This window comes from Lytechinus pictus, chromosome 4 (genome assembly GCF_037042905.1).
Source record: "Lytechinus pictus isolate F3 Inbred chromosome 4, Lp3.0, whole genome shotgun sequence".
NCBI lineage: Eukaryota > Metazoa > Echinodermata > Echinoidea > Temnopleuroida > Toxopneustidae > Lytechinus > Lytechinus pictus.
Window position 1 is genome coordinate 2,626,800 of NC_087248.1, and position 26,102 is coordinate 2,652,901.

The following is a 26,102-nucleotide window of genomic DNA, read 5'->3' on the forward strand; positions in this document are numbered from 1 at the left end:
TAGTGTAATAAGTTGATCAATCAAAATAAATGTATTTCGGGGTGGTTTGAAAACATGTGGTCAAGAATGAGTAGAAAAAGCCCTACAGTTGATTGCCCCCAATAATTGATAATCGTAACAAGAATAAACAATAAAAAGAGTATTCTACATTGTACACATTATATTCTTACTAGAAAATTTCATTCAGAGCTGAACATACCTACCATGAAAGAAAGAAAAAAATAAATCTATTCACAAAACACTGTCATGAAATCTGAATTAAGCAAGCATCAATCCCAAACTGAGGAAAGAATACCAATTAAAGCTAACAAAATACACAAAAAATCTCACTGATGGTGACTGAATATGATTTTCTATTTCACTTACTTTATACTCTACATCATTTTACCATATATATGATTTGCACATTGTTTTTATAAATTAAAGTCCTTTATTGCATTTTCCGTATAGATCATTAACCTAACTTAAGTTTACTTCACATGAAATTCAAAGCTTGAGATGAAAAATATACTATTTTCATACAATATAATAAAAAAATATTGTTGATAAAGACACATACATTTACACATAAATGTACTACTCTGACAAGTATTACTAATATTTCACAGCACAAACTTTTTCCCTACTTGTAAAGTATTAGATACAATGAATAAACCATACATTTGCAGATTGAAAAAAAAATATCAAGAGTTTTTAAGCTGAAAATTATAAATATAAAGATTTGGCTATCCTTTACAGATTAATGACATTAACAAGATGATTTGAGTATCAAAAATAGTTAAGCTTGAGTTGTAAAAATTCAAACATATTCCACAACAAGTGGAATGCCTCTGGCCGTCTCACCTGCATCACGCGATTCAATATAGCAGCAGTGCTGATTTTGAAAACTACTATAACTCGCACAAGATGTTCAGTGATACTTGGTTACTCTTATTTCCACGTTTTATGAACTAGACCAATACACTTATAGAGATATGATGGCAATTCAACAAATACCCCCAACGTGGCCAAAGTTCTTTGACCTTACATGACCTTTGACCTTGATCATGTGACCTGAAACTCGCACAGGATGTTCAGTGATACTTGATTACTATTATGTCCAAGTTTTATGAACTAGACCAACACACTTTCAAATTTATGGCTGTAATTCAACAAATACCCCAATTTGGCCAAAGTTCATTGACCCTAAATGACCTTTGACCTTGATCATGTGACCTGACACTTGCACAGGATGTTCAGTAATACTTGATTACTATTATGTCCAAGTTTCATGAATCAGATCCATAAACTTTCAAAGTTATGATGGTAATTCAACAGATACCCCCAATTCGGCCAAAGTTCATTGACCCTAAATGACCTTTGACCTTGGTCATGTGATGTGAAACTCATGCAGGATGTTCAGTGATACTTGATTAACCTTATGTATAAGTTTCATGAACTAGGTCCATATATTTTCTAAGTTATGATGACATTTCAAAAACTTAACCTTAGGTTAAGATTTTGATGTTGATTCCCCCAACATGGTCTAAGTTCATTGACCCTAAATGACCTTTGACCTTGGTCATGTGACATGAAACTCAGGCAGGATGTTCAGTAATACTTGATTAACCTTATGGCCAAGTTTCATGAACTAGGTCCATATACTTTCTAAGTTATGCTGTCATTTCAAAAACTTAACCTCAGGTTAAGATTTGGTGTTGACGCCGCCGCCGCCGTCGCCGTCGCCGCCGCCGTCGCCGTCGGAAAAGCGGCGCCTATAGTCTCACTCTGCTATGCAGGTGAGACAAAAACTGTACAAACAATAAATCAATCAATAAAATACACTTTGAAGACTGAATGGTCTTTTTATAATAAAAAATACATGATAAAATATTCATAAAACAAAAACCTAACTTACTGTTAGTTCATAGCATGAATGGGAACTGAAAGAACTGCTTGTAAATTTAAACACAAGAGGAAATTGATAAAATTAATCTATTACAATATATTTCATTATCAACAAAAAAGTATTGCCTTTTATTTGCTAGTTTAATTGCCTGCATTACACACTATACATACTGTGAAAAGAATTTACATTATGTAAAAATATGGCATATGACAAAAATATAACACTATAGAAAAGCAGAAGATCAAAAGAAGATTTCATCTGATTTATACAAGGCAGATCTAAACAAAAAATCATAATGTTAGACACAAATATTAAGATGAAAGACTACATGATTTAAATGTTTCATACACAGTACTGTTTAATAGTATTCATTTCATTTCTTTGTTCTTAGGAGGTAAACTTAAATATGTTGATTTCTAAATTTGGTTACTAAAAATTGTTACTTTGTATTTGAATAATAATTCTTATAATCAATGCTTAACACTCATAGTTATCCGTTTCATTCACATGTGTAGAACTGTTTGCATATATATATAGGGATATACCTTTGTAAGGTCTTGAGGTCTATTGTTAATCCCACCACTTTCTGTTATTTACTTTATTTATAATGTACCCTTTTGTATTCATGTTTGAATGCATTTTTGAATGTGTTTTTATGCTATTGTACCTGTATTTTTATCAGATTGTGGAAAATAAATAAATTTAAATATACATGTATTCATAAGTGAATGGATCATAAAAACTATCTATGAAACCCCAATTTAGAAATTAATTTTAGTGCCACATACATGTAAGTTAATCTGGAATGATATAGCAATTGGTGTAACCTAAGCAATTCTTAACATACACTTTTTTTCTTTTCTAGACCTCCAACATGTACATGCATGTAATCAAATTAATCATTACATTTAATACACACAGCTGGTGACCCTTTCTTGTACTAAACGAGATAAACTACATTTCCTGGTTTAACCCATAAGAGACTGAATGATTTCACTATAACACATGTTTTCCATAGACTCCATCCACATATATGCGGCTTGGTCCCTGATGGGTTAACATAATGGCATAAATGAATGTTCTCAGGCACATGTCAAGTTTAGTTTGAAAAAATAAATCTTTGGTTTCGTTGAGAAAGAAATGATGCATTGAACTGTTTGGTATGTATAAGCCAAAAAGAAATTCTTCAAAAGCTAAATTAAAAAAAACCCTGTGTTTACATATGCAAAAAAAAATATTCAGTATTGTGAAGATGAGAGATACATTACATGTAACTCTATATTGGGTTTGTTTAAGAAATTTTAAAACCTATTGGATGTCACTTCATTCTTTATTTACTTGAGAGAAATGTGAAGTATTATTAATGTTTTGAGTTCATTTACTGATTGTGTAATAATGTTTGCTGGTGTATATTTTGATATTATTTGACTCAATAAAAGGCATTTGGGGGGCTAAAAAGTTAAGGGAAAAAAATCATAATAGGAGTGCAATTCCAAAAACAATAATCTTATCATGAGAAATATTTCATTTTTCATTCAGACTTTTGGCTCAAAATTTGATATTTCAATCAGAATGACTAAAGTTCAATTTTACCTGATGAGAATCAAAGGAGTGAAAATCTTAATAAGCACCCTAAAAAAAGGTTACCAGTCATCAGTTATTAATTCCTATGTCATACATGATATACAGACAACTTTATTTAAAACCATCCAAGTAGGATTCACAATAGTAGTAGTAATATTATTTCAGTACTAATTCGGTGCCATTATTGCTGTAACCAAAGAAAAAAAATTCTGATAGCTGCATGATTTATATTCGCATAAATTAGTAATAATTGCTTTCAAAGTGATCTAAGGCTTATCAAGAAGATAAAAGGGAGTACTGGAATTATGAATACTTATATCTTTGGTGTAATTACTTAAAAATAAGGAATGACTTTAATAGTTTCATCTATGTCTGTTGCTCAAGCATTCTGTTATTTTATTCATGGAGTTTCATCAATACAAACATGATAGAGGTGAAATCAGTTTTGGTATTCATAATGGGAAGCCTACCTCAAAATCTTCAAATTTTCCAGTTTAGAGTGACTGTATATGTGAATTTGAAACAGGCAAACAATATTTGATTGGAATTTTATATGAGCATATAGACCAGAATACATGTCTAAATTCATGTTAAATCAATATTTTAGCATGCAGATAATTTCAGGTAATTTGAAAACTTGGCTATCTATTCATTTTCATTTACTTGATTCTTGTGTCGTTTTTATTTGCAGCAATGGTAATGTAAAGAAGGTAAAAATCTGGAGAGCATTTCATCAACATGTTTGTCTAACAAATTTTATTTAATTTGATTGGCTGAGAAGCTATATTACTTTGGCAACTGTCAGATGAAACTGGACTTGTCAGATAAAACGTCCACCAAGTCATTTCCTGGGAATTTCCCACTGCTTCTTCATGAGATTAAAGACTCCTATTCTACAAAAGCTTATGTTTCCTCCGAAGAACAATTATCAATGAAGTCTTCCCATGTCTGTGCTAATGAAAACAAACATATCTGCATAGGTGTCCAAGAGAGGACAGCATAACATTATCTCCCATTAGTACTCAAGTTTCCACTGAGAGCAAATCTGTGGAAAATGGACACAATGCACTGTTCTGTTGCCATTTTCAAAAAGAATACAAAAGGGCTATAAACAGGGAAAGAAAATGGCTAAAGAATGACAAGTTCAGCACATGACAAATTTAGCCAAATCAAAGAGCGGACATTGGGCCATTTTTCAAGTCTCTTCATGATACACATTGGTACCCAAGCGATGTATTCAAGACACCAGCGACACAATCTCCCATTACTATTCATGTTCAATGTGACAAACTCCTATATTGCAGAACTGGCCTGAAGACCGACTCCAAAGCTAATCCATGATACATATTAGTGTCCAAAGAAGCTTTCAACACTGCGACATCATTATCTGCTTTCTGGATTCAGATTACAGCATGTGGTGAACCCTCCCATATTACTGAACTGGCCACAGACTGCTTCTGAAGTTCCTCTGTCATAGATGTTGGTGTCCAAAAGAAGTGTACACGAAATAAGCAACACCATCTCTCATGAGTATTCAGTGACACACATTAACATATTGCAGATTTATGCAGAACTACATTATCAAAACACTGTTTCTAAAGTTCCTTTGTGATAAATGTTGGTGTCAAATTGAAGTGTCCTCGACATAAGCAACACTATCTGCTATCAGTATTCAGATTACTACATGTAACAAACCCTCCCATCATATGGCAGAACTGACAGAGGTAGGCTGGTTTCTCTTGCCCTGCCATGATGGTGCGTTTGCATAGCATGCAGCTCTTAGCGTTTGGAAATCGTGGACATTTCAGAGGATGCTGCTGACATCGGTAGGCTGAAAGATTAAGAAACAACATAACACAGGAGGTAATTATAATAATTGTGCATTTATATCGCACAATTTATATATGTATAAACTCAATTGCGCATTACAATGATATTATTATTACCCCAGCTATAGCCGTGCTGCCAACATGCGCTCTGGCATTTGCAGGAATTTCTTCCTGCCAGTACCCAATCACCTCACCTGGGTTGAGTGCAGCACAATGTGGGTAAATTTCTTGCTGAAGGAAACATTCCATGGCTGGGAATTGAACCCACATCCTTCAGATTGAAAGACAAGAGTCATAACCACAAGACCATGACCTCAAAGATGTTATAATGCAAAAGCATATTCCTGATCAATTATACAAATCATAAATCTGGCATAAATTAATGAGGCACTTAAACCCCTGTATAATATTATAATCATTTGGTTCTACATATTCTACACAACCTAACTTCTATTTCAAATCTTGCTTACCTTTATTGCTGTCTTTCCTGAACATTTGGTTCACAAAATGGCCACATAGAATACAGCTCTCTGCATTGCACCAGACTTCGTTGCCAAAGGCATTACGTTGAGGACCACAGAAATTACAAAGAAAGAGTTGGGTTTGGAACGGTCCTTTTGTGTTGATCATCGCTCGACAACGACAATGCTGGAATTCAGAAAAATTGTATAATTTACCTTGTTAAAAATTGAGCTGCGAGAAGTTAAAAAAAATTGAGCTAATCTATTGCAATGTCGTCATCTTGACCGAAGAGCAAATGGAGAAAACATCTCAAGCTTATCAGATCTGCTAATTAGACTGAAAAACTTCCATACCTCTTAATGAGCATATCAAAGAAAGACAGAGAATCATAGAATGGGTATGTCATTAGTTGAAACCTGAAGTGACCTGACATTAAAAAAAGATAAGGCTTTGCAGAACTTGGTGACCATGGCTAGTTCTTCTCCTCTTCTATCACAACCATGACTATCATTTTTACATCTGCTATTATATCCTACATAGAGTAAATCCTGTATAGTGATTGGTTCAAGTAGCATCATGTGACCTAATATATTTCAACTATGATGTTGCGCGACGTCAGACCTCGATATATTTTTGGATATACCAATATTATGACGTCATTATTTCACAAAACTGGATATCTCGGCGCACCGGCTTGCGCGCTCTCTCTCCCGGGCGCGCAAGTCCAGCGCGATGCGTCAGCGCAGACACTAATCTGCGTTCCGCTGAGCGCGGTGGAGAAAAGTAGGTAATTCAACGCAAGTAACAGGACTTTGCATGCTTAGCGCATAGATTTTGGTTATAAATTATTAAAAGTAGGATATAAAACAAATATATCAGGCGTTTCATTCGAAAGTATAGTGGGAATTATTAATCCTCGGTTGGACTGGCAAAACTACTATATTTCCCTCGGGGCTTCGCCCCTCGGGGAAAAATAGTAATTGCCAGACCAACCTCGGATAAATAATTCCACTATACTTTCTCAAAGCCTGATATATTTGTTTACTATTACGACCCTATTACCATGACTACTATGACAATAACACTAGGCCTCCTACTACTACTACTACTACTACTACTACTACTTTACTACAACTACTACTACTACTACTACTACTTTACTACTACTACCACTACTACTACTGCTACTACTACTACTACTACTACTACTACTACTACTACTATTACTACTACTACTACTACTACTACTACTACTACTACTACTACTACTACTACTACTACTACTACTACTGCTACTACTACTACTACTACTACTACTGCTACTTTACTAATACTACTACTACTACTGCTACTACTACTACTACTACTACTACTACTGCTACTACTACTACTACTACTACTACTGCTACTACTACTACTATTACTACTACTACTACTACTACTACTACTACTACTACTGCTACTACTACTTCTACTATGTATCCACCATCACCACCTCCACCACAACTACTTCTGCAGTACAATGAGTACTTCTTCTACACTAACATCACTACTACTACTACTACTACTTCTACTACATCGAAGTATATCACTGTTATCAAATCTCACCTTGAGGTAGCCAGATTTGAGGACCGGTCCTAAGAACCTGCTACGTTTGTCCTTAGTGAGGAAGTTCACCAAGCGGCCCTTGTCATTGGACTTACTGAGATGGAAGGCTGCATTCTTTGCTGCCAAATCATCACTGTACTCATACCAGTTCAAGTAGTACTCTGCCATGTGAAGATTGTATTTTGCCAGCTCGGTAGCATCGGCAAGCAACGTCTTTCTCACAACCTGGTAATGACGTGAATAAAACATTCAGACATAAGAGCAATCCGTTGCTGGGCTGACAAAACCTCGTATCTCAAAATTCAAAAATTTTGAGTGCAGCGTAGAAAAGGCTGTCTTTTAAAAATATAGCAATGGTGGCAGTCTTGTATTGTCTGAAAACAGTCCCCTGATACCTGTGAAAAACTCTTTTGAGGCAAAAGAAGGTTGCTACCAAAGTCATAACTATAAAAGCTAGCTCATTCTGAGCTGTCATCAATATATTTAAATTTTGAGATACAAGGTTTTATCAGCCCACCCATCATATGTATGTTTACTCTTAAATTGCATAAGGGAAGGGGCTTGTTTGCATATGCGTGTTTGGTCCCCTGACATTTTTCAGAAACTCTAGACCATAAAAAAAATCACCTTGATGTTTCATGACTTTTTTTTATTTCTCATAAAACCTTATAAACCAATTTCAGGATGCCCAAGTAAGCGGTTCCTAAGTTATGGAACCTTTTGTTAGGCCATGTTAGACAAAAAAATTGCTCAAATTAGGGGCTAATTTTCTCAGAATTTTGGGAGCTATTTCTTTCATTTGAAGGGCTACTTTTAGGGGTAAAAGTAATCGTGCAGTAAAAGTAAATATTATTCTTCTGCCACAGTTAGAACATTGATTTTCTAAAAACTCTAGAACATTTTTTGGAACAGATCTTGAGGCAACTCTAGAAAGAATGGCCGCCCAAAAGCATACATGGTTTGGGGGGGTCAGGGGCAATTTGAGCTGTCATCAGGGCGAAATGGCCTGTCGCCTTTATGTATGTCCTATGCTGAGACAAGATCTTACCCATCCAATAGCATGATGGAAGAATGTGATGCATTCCACTTTGCACATACCGCTGATTCTCCTGAGGAATGGTTTGAGGGTTCTTCGTACCATGGCAAGGTGTAGCTTAGGTATGGGTGTCTTGGTCTCCATGTCCCCTAGGAGACACTCTAACTCCTGTTCTGTGAGACCTTTCATACAGCACTCCAAGAAGCAAAGAGTCTGGACAAGAGGTAGACAAAAGAAGTTAATATTGAATACTGATTACAGTCACTGACTATATCAGGTCTTTCAATAACCAAAGGCGATAACTGCGATTAAGCCTTTCTCTAGATCTGACCTTAAATAACCCTGTTACTTTTATGTTCTCAATATCTGGAGGGTATCTAACATGTCATTCCAAGATCCAAAAATATAAATCAACACCTAAAAAGACACAATTCTTTACAGGTACCTACATGCTTAATTAAATTCTTTACCTTCTCAACTAATCCTGTCTCATCTTCTGATCTCAATCTCTGCAGGATGTCACACACCATACCTTCTAGGTTATCTGGTAGATCCCTGATCAGTGCAGTCAATGCTTCAAATGCCCCAAAGACTCTCAGTTCTTCACAGGCTAGAGCTAGCCACAGAGCATTCTCAGCTCCAGGAGAGCGTGTCAAGATTTCCAACTGCTCTGGATCAAGTTTCTGAAGGTCAAAGAAGGGAGAAAAAAACGACCTGATGAAATTAACAGAACCATTTCAATTTGGCTATAAAAAATTGATGTCAATGAATCAAATTGTAAGACAGGCCGACCCAATATGTCATGGATCATTGTGGTGTAGAGGTTCTGACTTTCATCTTGCACTGAGAGGATTGTGTGTTCAAATCTCAGCACAGCCTTGTGTCCACTGGCAAGGCGTCAGTCCACAATTTGCCACTCTTCACACAGGTGTTAAATGGGTACCTGGTACGATGCAATTATAGCCTATGCCTATCAATCGAGTTTGAAAATCTTATTGGAATGTTCCCCAGGGAAAGGAGAAAGTAAATGGTAAATGGTGGTGATTTTTTACCAAATTGCTAAGAAAGCATGAAGGCTTGTCAGCAAGCAACAAGAGAACCAACGGCTTACAGTCCTCTCCGAGGGACCTGGTAATGAGGATAAATGCCTTACTTAAGGGCACTAGCGCACTAAGTGGGAATCGAACCCGGGTAACCGGAATCCGAATCCTAGCTCTACAGACTGAGCTATCGCGCCTCTGAGATAGTGCTTACATTGTGTGCGGGCAAGCCAGGATCCATTGACAGGGGTAATGATATATCTCTATAGCACTGAGAGACATTGTTCTGTTGTACAAAGTGCTATATAAAAGCAGAATATCATTATCATGTCATATCTGTAAGTGTTTAGAAGCATTAGCAGGTAAACTATAACACTCACCTTGTTGTACTGGTCAAAGAAGTTCTCAACAATGGTCACTCGAGCACAATGGTCAAGATGACCAAGCTCAAGGTACCGAAGAGAGGGTACCTTTGCTTTTATTTCCTTCATTTTATATTCCTCTTGGACGAGACTGAATACCATGTAGACATCACCCTCTAGAGAATCAGGAATCCAGTCTGACCAACTCGCATCATCAAGTTGCAACTAGAAAGGTTTGAAATTAGAAATAAATATTTTATTTTGAATAAAGAAAATATCAGTGTCCTCTTTTTTTATGCATCTTTCGACTTATATACACTAAATTATCTACGATATACTAAAAGCAAATTTTTTTAATACAATTTGCACTTTTCAGTTGGGTTCCATTATCAAATTGACTGCACACTGCTTCTGATTTCCTTATTATTTCTTTCATCTTATTCCATTCCATTGCCTGGTGATCAATCAGCATATTTATTCATTATATATTCCATGTACATAAACTCATCACATAATCTTTACATAGGTGCATAGACAGAAAGGGGACTAAAAATGCTCTCAAATAATAGAAATTTTTAAGTATTGTACCGGTTAAAGGAGACACGAATGCTCAAACATTAACTACAGAACTTAAGGGATCGATACTATGGCACATTAGATCTACGTGTAATACTGGCAACTGCACATACTTTGTGTAGTTATCAAGCTTCATAAAGTTTTGAGCTAGTAAATGTAATGCTATTAACTACTCTGTTGGAAAAGGGTAAATTTGACTACAAATGTAAATTTGATTTACCTGAGTTAAATCATCAATGACGATGACAAGCTGTTTTCCTTCATCCATGTATTCTTTGAGAAGAGTTCTACTCAACTTCACAACATTCTCTGTTGACATGTCTTTCAACTTAGATATTCTCTCATCTAAAGGACGAAAATGTAACAGATTTGAACTAACTTGCATCACAGTAGTTGAACTGATAAACAATGCACCTAACTGATCAATGTGATATACATTTGACAGATGAATCGAATGGGTCTATACGAAACTTACTTGTGTTGGGCCGAGCTCTATTGAATCAAGAACTATCAAAACCCTAAATGATTTGAACTGATCTGTATTAAACTGACTTTTATAGAAATGATAAAGGACTTACAACTGTTGTAACTTCGTCATCATAAAGAGTTATGACTGTTGTAACTGTCATAATGGCAACTACCATGGTAACCTTGATTTTGATTGGCTGCTGAGCCCTGTTACCATGGTAGTTGCCATTATGACAGTTACAACAGTCATAACTCTTTATGAAACAGGTCCCTGTACTGCAAATATTTGTATTGTATTGACAACACTAGAGTTATCAGTATGAGATTTTAATAACTCAATCTATATCTCACTGATTACAGTGAATAGAAATGACTTAATTATCTTGACATTGACATTAGAATTCATCTCCACACTTTGCACAATTTGTCTGTACTTCTGTTATAAACAGTTTGTGACTAGTCTGCTGTGCAAACCCTTCACTCAGGTGGTCTGAGAAAGTTTTATGTGTGCTAGTCTTGTTTGAACACCCACTTGTTGAACAAAGTTTCAATAAGAGTATGCCCCATCAAGCTTTTTTGTGTCTGAAGCTTTTAACTGTGCGAAGGCAAAAACATTTATTTTCAGTTCTTCAGGAAATAAAAGATGATTATGCAACTATGCAACTAATCACTCACTGACTGGGACACATCTCACCTTCAGAGGGCGCCAGATAGTGACACAACCTTGCTAGCATCTTGATCAGGCTAAGACTGTCCCCACTGCAACCTACAAGGTGGAAGAATACATTCAGTCCAGCCTGTGGTGGGAAATGTAAGGGAAAATTGAAGCGAACAGTTTTTATATCAGGTTATATGTCAGCTGGGGGAACATAATATAAGCAGGTGGTTACTAAAGTAGTGATCATTTGTCTAAGCACTTTTAAAAGATATATTATTACCTAGGCCATCGGATTCAATCACTTTCCAAACCCTCCACCATTAAAATTGTGATCTCTTTCATTCTGGCTAAAGAAGTTAGAATCAAGATGATTTTCCTCACCTGTTTAGCTTCCATGATGAATCTGGCCATCAATGATGATTTGCCCTGACCGGACTGGGCTACCACGGCAACAGGAGAATGCCGAGTCTTATTCTCTTTTTCACTTTCCTCTTCATCCTTCTTTTCATCACTTTCTGGTTCATTCTTCTCTTCTGCTTCAACTTGGACAATAAAACAAGGAAAAAGACATGAAAAAAACATGTAGGCAACTAGACTCCCTTAACTTTCACAACTAAATATAAACATCGAAGGGAAATAAGTGATAAATTTTACTCACAAAGGACTTGTTTGCATTTTTCAGGATAGAATCTAGACTGCCATTGCTCTGCCAGACTTTCTTTGGAGTAATCTCCGGCACCTGTCACATAGTCCTGTAGATATTTGATTTCTCTTTCCCGGCCGTAGATCAACTGACCCTTGTGACCAAGATACAGAGTCTGACGATCACTTTCTGTTTGGAATGAAATAGAAATGCAGAGAAATAAATACTTAATTTGAACTAATAGTAATATTCAAAATTGAAGGTACACTCAAGCTTCTATCATTCCTCTACAAGAATGGTTTAACAGCAGCATCATCATCTCACCATCATCAACATCATCATCATTACTATAATCCCCATCATTATTATCATTATCATAATCATCATCATCATCACCCTTATCATTACCAAAACCATGATTACTATAATAATCATCATAGCAGTTGCATCATAGTTATAATCATTACCATAATCACCATTATCATCACTATCGTCATCATCATCATCATCATCACCACCATCACTTACATGACCACCACCACCATCATTATCATCACTTTAGTATTGTCCTCACCTTGCTCTTCTGGTGTGAGTTCCACAGCTTCCTTAGGGTATTTACGATCGATAACAAACTTGAAGTATTCAAGGACCCCCTGCCCAAATTTTTCCAATCCAACAAGTTTAATCTGAAATATAAATAAAGATATGGATGTTTACAAAACAAGTGGAATGCCTCTGGTAGTCTCGCCTGCATTACAAGATTCGATATAGCAGCAGTGCTGATTTTGAAAACAGCTATTGAATAATTATTCACAAAAAAAACATTCATATGATAATAAAATGCTATGTCCATTGACCCAAAATGACCTTTGACCATGATCATGTGATCTACGATGTGTGCAAAACAATCATTTATACTTGATTAACCTTATGTCTATGTTTCATGTACTAGATCCATAGACTTTAAGTTGTGATGCCAATTCCACAAACTATACCTCCAACATGACCAAAGTTCATTGACCCTAGAAGACCTTTGATCTTGGTCATGTGACCTGAAACTCGAACAGGGTGTTCAGTGATAGGCCTACTTGATTACTCTTATGTCTAAGTTTTATAAACTAGCTCCATAAAAATTTAAAGTTACTATGGAAATTCAACAAAATAATACTCCTAACATGCCCAAAGTTTATTGATCCTAAACGACCTTTGACCTTGGTCATGTGACCAGAAACTCTGGCAGGATGTAGAGTAATACTTCATTACCTTTATGTGTAAGTTTCATGAACTAGGTCCATATAATTGTTAAGTTATGATGACATTTCAAGAACTTAACCTTAGGTTAAAATTTTGATATTGATCCCCCTTACATGGTCTAAGTTCATTGACCCTACATGACCTTTGACCTTGGTCATGTGACCTAAAACCAAGGCAGGATGTTCAGCAATACTTGATTACCCTCATGTCTTAAAGTTTCATGAACTAGGTCCATATACTTTCTAAGTTATGATGACATTTCAAAAACTTAACCTTAAGTTAAGATTTGATGTTGACGCCGCCGCCACTGTCGGAAAAGCGGCGCCTATAGCCTCGCTCTGCTATTAAGGCGAGACAAAAATTATGAAAAAAGTATGAACATACGTTAGAAGATTGCTTGGGGACTGATCTACAGACCTAGATAAATATACTTAAAGCCATCAAAAACTACACTTAAAGCCATAGAAAGTACACTTAAAGTCCCCCGAAAAAACACACTTAAAGCCATGAGAAATATTCTTAAAGCATACTTACACAACTTGTATCTGATGGGTCATACTGACAGGTGTAATTGTGTGCTTGCTCTGGAAATCTTGAGGCTAACTTTGTCCTCAATCTCTGTCAATCAAAGGAAATTAAAATGATTTATAGAAAAAATATATATTGAACTAACATTTCAGCTAACATTGAAACTCTGCCAAAAGATTGTTTCCCTCTTATGGTGTCACTGGTCATTATTAAATGAAATTACAAGGTTGAATCCTACAATAAATGAAAGAAATGGTAAAAAAAGGGAAAACATTCAGAAAATTTTATTATGGAAATAAAACTATTTTACTGCCATTTCAATGTCATCTTACAATCGCTCAGTAATTATCCTCCATTCGAAATGGAATCTTACATCAATCTGTCGAAGGCCAAGATCAGTGGGGTCTGCAAACTTTGCCTTCACATCATCCGGCATGTCTTCCACCTCTCGCAGGAAAAATGCAGCGTTGCGGTTGCAGAATCGGTAAGCCCCGTGTAGGATCTCCATGTGGGTGATAGAACTATTGCCGACCCAGTCATACTTCTTAGCTATGTCTTCAGGGACATCATCTTTGGTCGGAACCCAGCCATATCTACAGACAGGAAGTCAACAGGAAAGGGAAAAAGGATACCGGATTTATAACATTTCATCAAAATTACTACTTTCAGCCAGAATTTTAGGATTGTTCAGACATGGCATGAAAAATCAAAGCTCGATACTGAGGCACAATGTCAGAGCACAGCATCATGTTTGTGTTCATGGTCTTTGGGTGAGTGAGACATCCAAGAATTCTATTAAGGTAGAAGATATTATATCTCTTGTTGCATGGTGACAAATTTCTATGAAGTCATCGCAAATTTGTACAAGAATGCCTGGACTAACTCATAATACCAATTCAAATAATTTGTGATATCATAATGAAATCATTATGATATCATGGACAGGTACATGAAAGACATAGTAATTTAACCATTATGACATCCTGAGGTTATCCTTGGAAGATCTCTTGAGACCTGAACCATGTAATTCATAAGTGGGCCACTTGTTAGAACGCATCTGAACAAGGATTCATCAGGAAGTCATAAAACTTGGCGTTTTCGTTATTGTTTTCACCTTATTGACTCACATGCATGTACATCCTGTTTGGCTTCAAGACAAAGCTCCTGAATTGTTTTGCAGAAATTCTACATTGTATTCGGTGATCTTAAAAATAAACTAAATGAATACAAATAAAAACCCCACAAAAAACCCCTATGACATTAGAATGGCATCAATTTCATACATGACTGTAGGTAAATAACATGAGCTTTTCCTGACCTTTCACCGAGCATGTTAAGGAAGAATGGTTCTCCCTCCGTATCTTCATGGCATCGGTCGATCTCCTCCATGCAAGTGCAGAGGACTGTCCGCGTCGTCGAGTCTCGCGGCACGCCCCATCGTAAGTCACACTCGATGAAATGGATCCGTCGTTTCTCACACCACTCACGTAGCTCAGGAAACACCTGGTAGTATGAAACAATGATGGCAATAAAAATGAAATATATAACAAAAAAAGTAATAACAAAGGTAATGATATAAATAATGAGCATAAGGGCAATTCCATAGGTTGGTGGACATAAGCTCAATGTGTCTTTGTACATATAGCCCATCTAAACCGTAACGTGAGTAACCACTTTATCTGCACCCCTTGTAAAAACCATACATGTGTTCTTTATTTTTTTAATTATATACAAATTTGTCTCCCTAATATACTTCTTTGAAATGGATATAATCAACTTTCATAAAAGCCTTGCATGAGGACACTTTTCACTTATGTCCACTTTTCATTTTATGCATGTCCAAATCATGTAACATGAGTAACCGACACATTTCAAAGATTTGCCAGGAGCATAATGAAATTTCCCAAGTTTTGTTTTTATACAAAGGATAGTCAGACTGCGTACTATGTTGTGATAAAGAGATGTTTAGTTCCTATCAATAATAATGGAGTTACAGCTCCAAGTATGAGTCAAGGTGTCTCCAAATGTAACGTGAGTAACCATGGAATAGCCCATAACCGTAATCATGATAATAATCACAATATTAGTAAGAAAAATCAATAAAAATAAAAACGGTAATTTAGAATAACGACAACAAAATAATACTGATTTAACAACATAATAATAATAATAGTTGAATGTATAAATACGTTGCTTGATACTTTGTTTCTACTTGCAAGTGTTACTATCATTATCATAATGTAAATGTTAAAAGTGCACCTTCTCCATCATCTATTAATTCAAGTACGTTACTACATATATTCAAGCATACACAACACAATGCTCAGTCTAGTCATTCATTTGAAGCCAACCTTAGAACATATCTATCATCATACTTCAAATAACATCCCTTCCCCCTTCTGTGTAATAATTCCCTCTGCGCCTCTGAATAGGAAACTAGATAGAAAGCGCACTCTAAATGCTTTATTACTATTAACCCAAGGCATACTGTATGAATATGATTCATATTTACATGTTTCACTATACAAGTACATTGTGCATTTTAACCATTTAAATACAAACCCACTCGATATGTCCTTATTTTTATCCCAGCACCCACTTTATACCATTCCAGACACTAATTGCATGAAAATAGAAACTTCCCCTACAAGGCCTTGAAATGTGCCATATCAATGAATAAGAGAAATAACTACAGTAACTGCTTCGCACAACAATAGTTAACAACAGAGAGATAGATTTACTTGCAAGTTTTAAGCAATTTTACACTTTCATGAATGAATTGAATACACAGGTGTGGGAGGGCTAAAAATACAATGCATAATATATGTCCTTGATCTGCATGGTCCATATTCACTAGCAAAATACTGCCATGCAAAACTGCAACAAACAAATAATTTGAAAATGTGTGCTACTGCATTTATACATCTTGCCTTCATCTTTTTTTTTAATTCTCCTGTTTTATTGTTGGTGCTGCTGTTGTCTTGTCTGGTCAAGGTTATACATATACATGTACATGTATATGTATTCAATAACAATTATACTATCTACTAAAACAGGGTACTATAAAATAAATTAGTGTTGTAATGCTAAGGTCCCAGCTCTACTATTATGCTTTTCACACTGTACTTTTTTCCTTAACCCCGGGAAATTGGTGGGGCTAAGGGGGGAGCCTTAGCCCCACCAATTTCCCGGGGTTAAGCTTAGCCCACTTCATTTTCACACGTTTTAGCAAAGTGGGCTAGCAGTAGCACGGTAAATAGTACGGTACTATCTGGCCCTGCAAAAAAGCAGGATTAGCCGGCTTATTGTGGTGCTAGCACCACAATTGCGGTGCTAACGAAACTGGGCTAAGGAAAAGTGGGGCTAAGCAATAGCCAATCACAGAAGTCAAAATTGCACGTTAATCACGCTCTGTATGGTAGAATCATCAATATTCATGAGCTGTGGGATAATCCGGGGTTAAGGCGTTAACCCCGGCTAAGCAGATAGTATGGGGTGAAGAAAGACAGTGTGAATCAAAAAAAAGATAGTATGGGTTTAAGGATAGTCCGGGGTTAAGGATAGTATGGGGTTAAGGAAATGTGAAAAGCATATATGTGTACTGGTCATACTGAATCAAATTATTTTCTCACTTTAAGTAAAAAATATAAAATATCATTCAACCATTGAAAGAATTCATTAACAAAGAGCCAATTTCCATTTGGTTCATTTGTGCATATATATGTATCATTCCAGCTGGAATCATGAAAATTTACATTGTACATTTATGTAGGACGGCATGTTATCCATAAGTTTGGATGTGGATGCAAAGTAAACCACCTCTTCATAAACAGATAAGGGATACTAATTGTTTGTATAGTCATCCCAAAGAAATGTTTGCATACCATTCACAAATATTTGTTTGCTGTAAAAGTAAACAAAATAGCTACAGTACATGTACATATATGTACCTTCACAGTTTAAGGCAAATACCAGGATCATAACCATTTTTTATTTAATAATGACTACATTCTGCTATTGACATTTTTTTCTGTATCTCTTTCTCTCTCGCTCCAAAATAGAAATAAAGATAAGCTTACCTTCTTGACCAATATTTCTCTCTCATTCTGAAAATCATGAAAAGTTGAAGACACAAAGAGTCTAACAACCTTCCATCCGGTCAGTGTCTGGGTGAGATTGGTGTGAGACAATGGATAGAGCAGACATTGGTCATCGATCTCATTCCAAACCTCAGCCACCACCTCATTGACGGTGGTTGCGTTGGTGGGCCATGGCCATTTGGTTGGGGTAGGGTGAGATGGGGGAGGCTTATTGTGTGCACCGTGAGATACTGAATGGAATTTAAGAAAAATAATAATCATGTCCATGTAGTAGAGGAAATAATCCCAATTTATTCATTATTTATCATTTCTTTGTCTTCTTTACCAAGGGGTGAGAAGGGGGAGGCTAATTGTGTGCACCAGGAGAAACTGAATGGAATTAATAATGATCATGGTAATTTATAAAGAAATAATTCTGATTGTAAAAGTTAGCAGTTTGGGACATTGGGAAAAGGATTTATAACAAGTGGAATGCCTCTGGCCGTCTCACCTGCATCACGCGATTCAATATAGCAGCAGTGCTGATTTTGAAAACTACTATAACTCGCACAAGATGTTCAGTGATACTTGGTTACTCTTATTTCCACGTTTTATGAACTAGACCAATACACTTATAGAGATATGATGGCAATTCGACAAATACCCCCAACGTGGCCAAAGTTCTTTGACCTTAAATGACCTTTGACCTTGATCATGTGACCTGAAACTCGCACAGGATGTTCAGTGATACTTGATTACTATTATGTCCAAGTTTTATGAACTAGACCAACACACTTTCAAATTTATGGCTGTAATTCAACAAATACCCCAATTTGGCCAAAGTTCATTAACCCTAAATGACCTTTGACCTTGATCATGTGACCTGAAACTTGCACAGGATGTTCAGTAATACTTGATTACTATTATGTCCAAGTTTCATGAATCAGATCCATAAACTTTCAAAGTTATGATGGTAATTCAACAGATACCCCCAATTCGGCCAAAGTTCATTGACCCTAAATGACCTTTGACCTTGGTCATGTGATGTGAAACTCATGCAGGATGTTCAGTGATACTTGATTAACCTTATGTATAAGTTTCATGAACTAGGTCCATATATTTTCTAAGTTATGATGACATTTCAAAAACTTAACCTTAGGTTAAGATTTTGATGTTGATTCCCCCAACATGGTCTAAGTTCATTGACCCTAAATGACCTTTGACCTTGGTCATGTGACATGAAACTCAGGCAGGATGTTCAGTAATACTTGATTAACCTTATGGCCAAGTTTCATGAACTAGGTCCATATACTTTCTAAGTTATGCTGTCATTTCAAAAACTTAACCTCAGGTTAAGATTTGGTGTTGACGCCGCCGCCGCCGTCGCCGCCGCCGCCGTCGGAAAAGCGGCGCCTATAGTCTCACTCTGCTATGCAGGTGAGACAAAAACTTAGTTTGCAAACTATTGTGAAATGCAATACAAAGGATATTTTGCGTCACAATCATATTGAACAAAATACATATAAAATGCATAGCAAAATCATAATGTAACGCTACAACATTCTGACTTCGCTTTTTCTATACTGCTACTATGAAATTAATTTATTTTCTACACAATAATATTTGAGTTACAATACTGACATTCAACCTTAACAGCAATAACTTTCAAGGTTTCATTTTTATATCTGCCATTATCATAGCAATACAGTGTATCTAAGCACTTTACAGATTACCGAGGTCATTAGAAACTTACCCTGTGCCCCATGACTGATTCCTTCAGTCTGCTTTGCAGAGGCATCATTATCTTTTTCCTTGCTTATTGGATCCTGTTTTTCTCCGGTGACAACATCCTCATCCTTTTCCTTTTCTTTTGCTGTCCTTGTCTCCTTCTCACTAGCCTCCTCTTTCAAATCCATCCCCTCATCATTCAGTTCTTCTCTTTCTTTAATCTCTCCTGCATCACCCTTTGGTCCAACTGCAATTTCCTTGTCAGGTTCATATGCCTTTGAGGTATCCTCAAGAGTCCTTTGTGCTTCTTTTACCTCCTCTGCCTCCTTAACTTCCTTCTCCTTCAATTTCTCACCATCCCCTCCTACAGCCTTCCCCCTCTCTTCTGCAGACCCGTTGCAAGCACTATCCCTCTTTTCAATCTCATCCTTCCTCTCTGATTCCATGCTGCCTTTCTCCTTGTACTCTAGCGGCTGTTCCAGACCCCCAGACTCTGATCTGCTCAGGTCAGTGGCATGGTATGATCCTCGATTGCTAACGTTGCTGGTTTCATTCCCAGGAAGATGGGATCGAGGACGTGGACGGGAGCGTACGTTTCCCATTGTCTCTGGAGATCAAGTGCAGGATTCTGTCAACAAGGAAATAAATAATATTTTGAACAGTGTACATGATAAACACTTGCAAATCATGATCATTTCCTAATCAATAAACTTTGATCAATAAACTTACAGGGGAACCCAGCCTTGGTCATAAATATTGTGTTGGAAAGGAGAAAAATAAAGAATGGTGAAAATTTGAAAGAATTCAGACAAGTGATAAGAAAGTTATTTCTGCTTTAAAATTGAGATCCCTAAGACTAAGTAGATTTCAAATTGGCAACTGGGTAAGTAAATCATGACAAGGGGCAAGGACAACTTTCCCATAGGCCACGTACTTAATTATCAGGTATTGTGGTTTTCTCAAGTACCAATTCCCCTGGGGTAGTAATCTAAATATAACCCAGGTATATGAAAAAAATATATAATTTGAAGTATAACTTTTGAAAAAAAATGACATAATAGCCATTTTACATGTATGTAATGGAGTACATGTAGGGGGACCATTGCCTTACATCACTTACATATGCGGCCAATTTGAAGTCTCCATGGGCATAATGATTTCCAATTTTTACACCTTATAGAATTGATAACTTTCTAATTGTTGCTCCGATATTGTTCAAACTTTCACCTATCATCTTGTCTGATTTTTCTTTTTTCTCAAAAAACAAGTTTTTATTTGGGCTGGATTCCCCTTACGAAGCCTCGATCAAATAAAATGTACAATATAATCTGGCATGACGAGACGGCTGGGACTGGTACATAGCATATGAAACAGATTTTTTTTATCCAAGTCTGTTAATGTATATTACCTGTACATGTACATACAGAGAATTAAACGTTGTATAGTTTAGCAGAGAGTTTATATATCATCATTTTTGTTTCCAGTACACTTCTCACTCCCCTCTATCACCCTCTCCCATTCAAAACGTACCTCTCTCTATACTGTACTTGTTTCATAGCAAAGCATTAAATTTAAGAGTGTCAAAGATAGTTATATTCATTTATTTAATTAGTTTTATTTCAACAGGGTAGCCCCATCAGTAATTTGAATACTGTTTTACATGGGGGCCCTGCAAAAACAAAAGAACACATAAAATTACAAACATATAAACAAAAGATAGTAATAGTAAAATAAACAGTCAACTGAAATCTCTGCCAGTCAAAAGGGGATCATATCCTTTAGATACTTTAATGAAAGGCTATGTCTACTGCAATCACCTTCAATGGGCAGAGGCATAAAAGATATCCTGGTATGGATAGAGTTCAAATGAAGCTTTTAAAATACCTTTGGATGAATGTAAATTAAAATAACACGTGGAGGGACTGCTCTATAAAATGCTTATAACCAGGTACATGTAGATGGTCTAAATTATGAGCAGGCAGAGAATATAGACAGGTCCCTGTATGACTCAGGAGGGAACATTATTCTTTATAGACAGATGGTAGTCTTCTACAGATTTCTTTTTTTCTCCCTTGCTTCCACTACAATATCCCTCCTCACTCTCTCTGCTTTCTTTTGTCAATAAGCAAAGATAATACTTTTTAATGCCAACTGCAAGTTATGCCAATCTTTTGAAACTGCAAGTTGCATCATATACAGTGTATGCTACTTCAGTTCAGATGCAATCAACTGAACAGAGAATGACTGGATGCTGTGAAACATTCAAGGATATGAAAGTGATATAATTGTCAGGGATAAATCATGTATGAAGAGAATATTCTCACTACAATGATTCTAATACATTACTGTAAATTATAAAAGGACTACTGAAAATCTAATACCTAGTTCCCACTTCTGTGATTCGCCCCCCGATTGAAACTGTGATCTTAATCAAGGGATCTTCATCATGTTATAATCGTAGTGATCATATCAGATCAGTCTTTGCAAACATACTGATTTTTTTTTTGAATAGTTCACAAATTCTCATTATCAAAATATGGAAAGCAAATCGTGGTGTTCATAAAGGATCGCATAACAGTGGGAACAAAGCATAAGGGACATTGAAGATTCAGATTATCAGTGTTTTTGAATTTGAAGAGTAGTTTAGGCTACTTCCCTGCCCAAGGAAAAACAAACAGAATATTTCAACACACTGTGTACATCTGTACACACTATTTGTGTACTGAGGAGTCAGGACAATTTGATACAAATTATGCAAATGGGATGAACAAAGGTCAATGTCCTCTATAAATGTATCAAATAATGGTGCACTGATGAACAGTACTCAACAAACTTGTCTCCAATATCAAACTTTAAAGCCTCTTTAAGTTTTGGTTTTTCAAATGTTAAAAGAGCTTTCTTGTGAAAGATGCAATATAAGATCCAACATAACTATCCCAATTAAAACATCTAAATTATTGTTGTGTCCCTGTTGTAATCAATGCTTATTTTTATTTCTTTCTTTTTTTATAATTATAATACACGTCAAAGGGATCTTGTTCGTCAGCCATTTGCGAGAACAAATGTAACTCTGACCCCCTTTCATATATCCTGCATTAAAGAATGGAACAGTTTACCTATTGATATGAAAAATAGTAAAACTCTTTCCATGTTCAAAAGGTTATCCAAAACTTATTTTCTTGAAAGATTATGACTATTTTCCTTCAATATGTATTTTAGTACTTTTTTGCATTTAAGTTGATGAACAACATTGTACTCAGTATGTGCATGTGTCGGTTGATGTGGGTGTGTGCGTATATGTGTGTTTGTAAAATAGTTTTCCATTCTAGTTTAGCATCTTAATCTTATTATATAATTCTTTTTATCTTTTTTGTATTTTGTAGTTACCTTGTTACCTTGAAGTTACCTTGATGGCCACATCTCACTGTCTTCACGACGAGGGTGTAAAGATGAGTGTGGCAGGGTTAAGGAGGCTCTTAGAGCCCATTTAAAAACCCAGATTAGTATATCCTATATTTTATGTTATTAGTCATGTTAAGTATTCCATGGCCCCGCTCGCAAGCCTTGCTTTTAAAGGGGTCCTAAACCAATTTGTCTAGATGGTATAATCTATTAAAAATTGATACATGTTTATGAACTCATTTACATTGTACAGGTATGTATATTTATTTTGATTTAAAAATGTTTTGGTTTTGAATAAATAAACTTCAACTTGAATGCAAATTTGTTATCTAGACAAAATTCATAAAAGTATCATTATTTCTACTTTTAGTTCCTGATTAAGAAAAATAGAATTCCTACATGTATCACAATACAAGTATGATCAAAATAGTGCCGCTTGCAATTTCCATTGGAAAAAAATGAGCAATAAAAAGTAAGACAAAGAAATGTATAAGATATTGAAAAACAAATAAGATACTTTTAAGACAAATCTTTGAAGTACATTTTCTGTAAATCCTATCGAGTGCCTATAGATACCAAAAGTCAGTATTAAAGGGATGCTCCAGGCTGATAATATTTATATCTAAATTAATAGAATAAAATTCACAGAGCAAAATGCTGAAAATCAAAATTTCATCAAAGTTGGATAACAAATAAAAGTTATTCAATTTTAAAGTGTACATGTAGCAATATTTTGTGAAAACAATTATATGCACATCATCATGAATATTCATTAGGTGGGCTGATGATTTCACATCCCCACTTTCCTTTTTCTTACGTTATTACATGAAATCATAATTGTTTCATTTTTTTCATACATGATGTGTCTCCATTATGATGAAATTAGCTGCAGTAATAAATAACTAATGCACTTAATCAGTTGTTAATCCAATTGTTTTTAAATTTTAAGTTCTTAGTAGAAAATTTGTGAATAAACCTAATTTCATATAATACAAAAGAACAAGTGGGGATATGACATCATCAGCCCACCTAATGAATATTCATGAAGACATGCCTATCTTTAAAAATTCAATTCAATTCTTTGAACTTTGTTATCAGATTTTGATCAAATTTTCAGCAATTTCCTCTGTGAATTTTAATATCTTCAGCCTGGAGCATCACTTTAAGTTCAGAGCTTTACTTAATGATTGACAGCCAAATTCACAGAATATATACATAAAGCAAAATTTGAATACTTTCAGCAATTAGCTACACAACTCAGTAGATTTTATTGTATGACTTTCATCAGGATCATGTGATCAATAGCAGAAATCTGAGGGAGAGGCCTAATACATGTAAGCCCCCCCCCTCATCAATAGACTATATGCACTTTAAAAATAGCTCAGGCCATGTGGGGGTTAATGAAAATGTCTCCTGTTACAAATGCACAAGAAAACAAACTGATGAAAACAAAATTAATTGTACCTTCTTTTATAACAGTAGTAGGCCTGTAGTGTCAGTGTTTGTGATCCATCCCCTTGTTAGACACTTACACACTTACATATGTAGCTAAAGTGCTGAGTCATTATATCATAACTTGCTTATATCTGGCACAATGACAATGACACAGCAAAAAAAAATCAAGTCACCTTCTCTCTCTCACTCTCTTTTTAAAGCTACACTTTTTCTTAAATATTGCTCGTCAATCCCCATGTACATGTAAGATTTTCTTGTTCTTTTTTTTCTACTTTAAACTGTTTAAAAGTCCTTTCCTCGTTTTGATAAATCCCCTTTGTTTGTCACGGTACCTGTTCACATATTTATGTCATTACATGATATGAAACATGGACAGTAATTTATAATCTTACAGGAATATCTATTTTGACTGATTGCCTGTATTTTTTTTCATGTAAAACCACTTTAAAATTTAAAGAGAACGAAAAATACAGTGGAAAAGAGCATAAAAGGAGAACTAGTTTCAAATCTACTTCTTTTTAATAGAGGGGAAGTCTTCCAAATGAAGGTAAACAAGCATTTGTGTAATCCATCATGTCAATGGAATTTTATTTGGAGAATTTTAACTTACAGAAAAGCTACTTGTCCTCAGCATGACAAATGAAAAAAAAAAAATTATTGTAATCACTGACAATCAAAATGTTCTACCCCCAAACAGTTACAACTAATACAAGCAAACAGAAATTTGATCAAAAGGGTCTAGTGCCTACTTTTACATTTAATTTTCAGATTTACCCCCTCCCATGGCCCATGCCCTTGTCACACTTCGCAACAAGCCAACATCAAATATCATGATATTAATTAACATTATCAATGTCACACACTCAACTCTCAAGTTCAAACTTGTTTACTTAATTTTTAAAGCTGCCAGCTGCCGAAGATAAATTGGTTCTGAATCCGCCCACCCTGTCCCTGTCCTTGATATTGCCCGTACCAGCGGACAGCAAGATAGACAGGAATAACCGTCGTTTCTGGGGAATTATTTAACAATTTCTGACATGTTACTATCATCCCCATTATTTTTTTTAGTGGAGCCAACGCAGTTCAACGGAACAACCAAATACATACCCAGGGTCAGGGAGCGCTACGGCAGCCCTCGGTTGACCGACTGCCTCGCAGTGTCGCACCATGGTAAGCCATGGGCTAACCCAGGGAGCTCCGGCCCGCTTCGCGAGCCGGAGCTCCCTGGGTTAACCATGATTATCATCATTCATGGGCATGGCCGTGGTGCTCGCATCATCACCACGATCACGGTGCACATGAAGCCTTAATGTTTTTTTTTCTGAAACCGTGAATCATTATGTTATTGTAGAAATCTGATGATAATTTGCCTACCTTATATCAGATTGAGCATCACTAGAATTTAGAAATACGCGAAGAGTTGCGAACGGTATTCGAAAATGATCGTAGGTATTTGTCGAAATGTCGTCAGCTAGCGTACCGGGTATGCTGTCTTCAAATGA

The 26,102-nt window shown here is 35.9% G+C and overlaps 1 protein-coding gene across 1 annotated transcript; it reads right to left on the minus strand.

The window, feature by feature from the left end:
• On the minus strand, positions 1–26,102 carry LOC129259180 (TPR repeat-containing protein DDB_G0287407-like). The gene is made up of 17 exons (XM_064098075.1): positions 25,975–26,102; positions 19,769–20,371; positions 18,016–18,266; positions 15,255–15,439; positions 14,310–14,529; positions 13,943–14,026; positions 12,729–12,840; positions 12,170–12,343; positions 11,893–12,053; positions 11,548–11,650; positions 10,606–10,730; positions 9,828–10,034; positions 8,878–9,090; positions 8,420–8,620; positions 7,372–7,596; positions 5,772–5,949; positions 1–5,303 (listed from the first exon to the last, which is right to left on the minus strand). The coding sequence occupies exons 2-17, from the start codon at positions 20,343–20,345 to the stop codon at positions 5,128–5,130; spliced, it is 3,192 nt and encodes a 1,063-aa protein (XP_063954145.1). The 5' UTR covers positions 20,346–20,371; positions 25,975–26,102; the 3' UTR covers positions 1–5,127.

Excerpts from the sequence above, each read along its gene's own strand:
- LOC129259180 (XM_064098075.1), bottom strand. The coding sequence starts at position 20,345 with ATGGGAAACGTACGCTCCCGTCCACGTCCTCGATCCCATCTTCCTGGG. Across the intron at positions 10,731-11,547 it reads CTATCTGGCGCCCTCTGAAG|ATGAGAGAATATCTAAGTTG; the intron begins GTGAGATGTGTC and ends TTCGTCCTTTAG. Across the intron at positions 8,621-8,877 it reads AGACAGGATTAGTTGAGAAG|ACTCTTTGCTTCTTGGAGTG; the intron begins GTAAAGAATTTA and ends CCTCTTGTCCAG.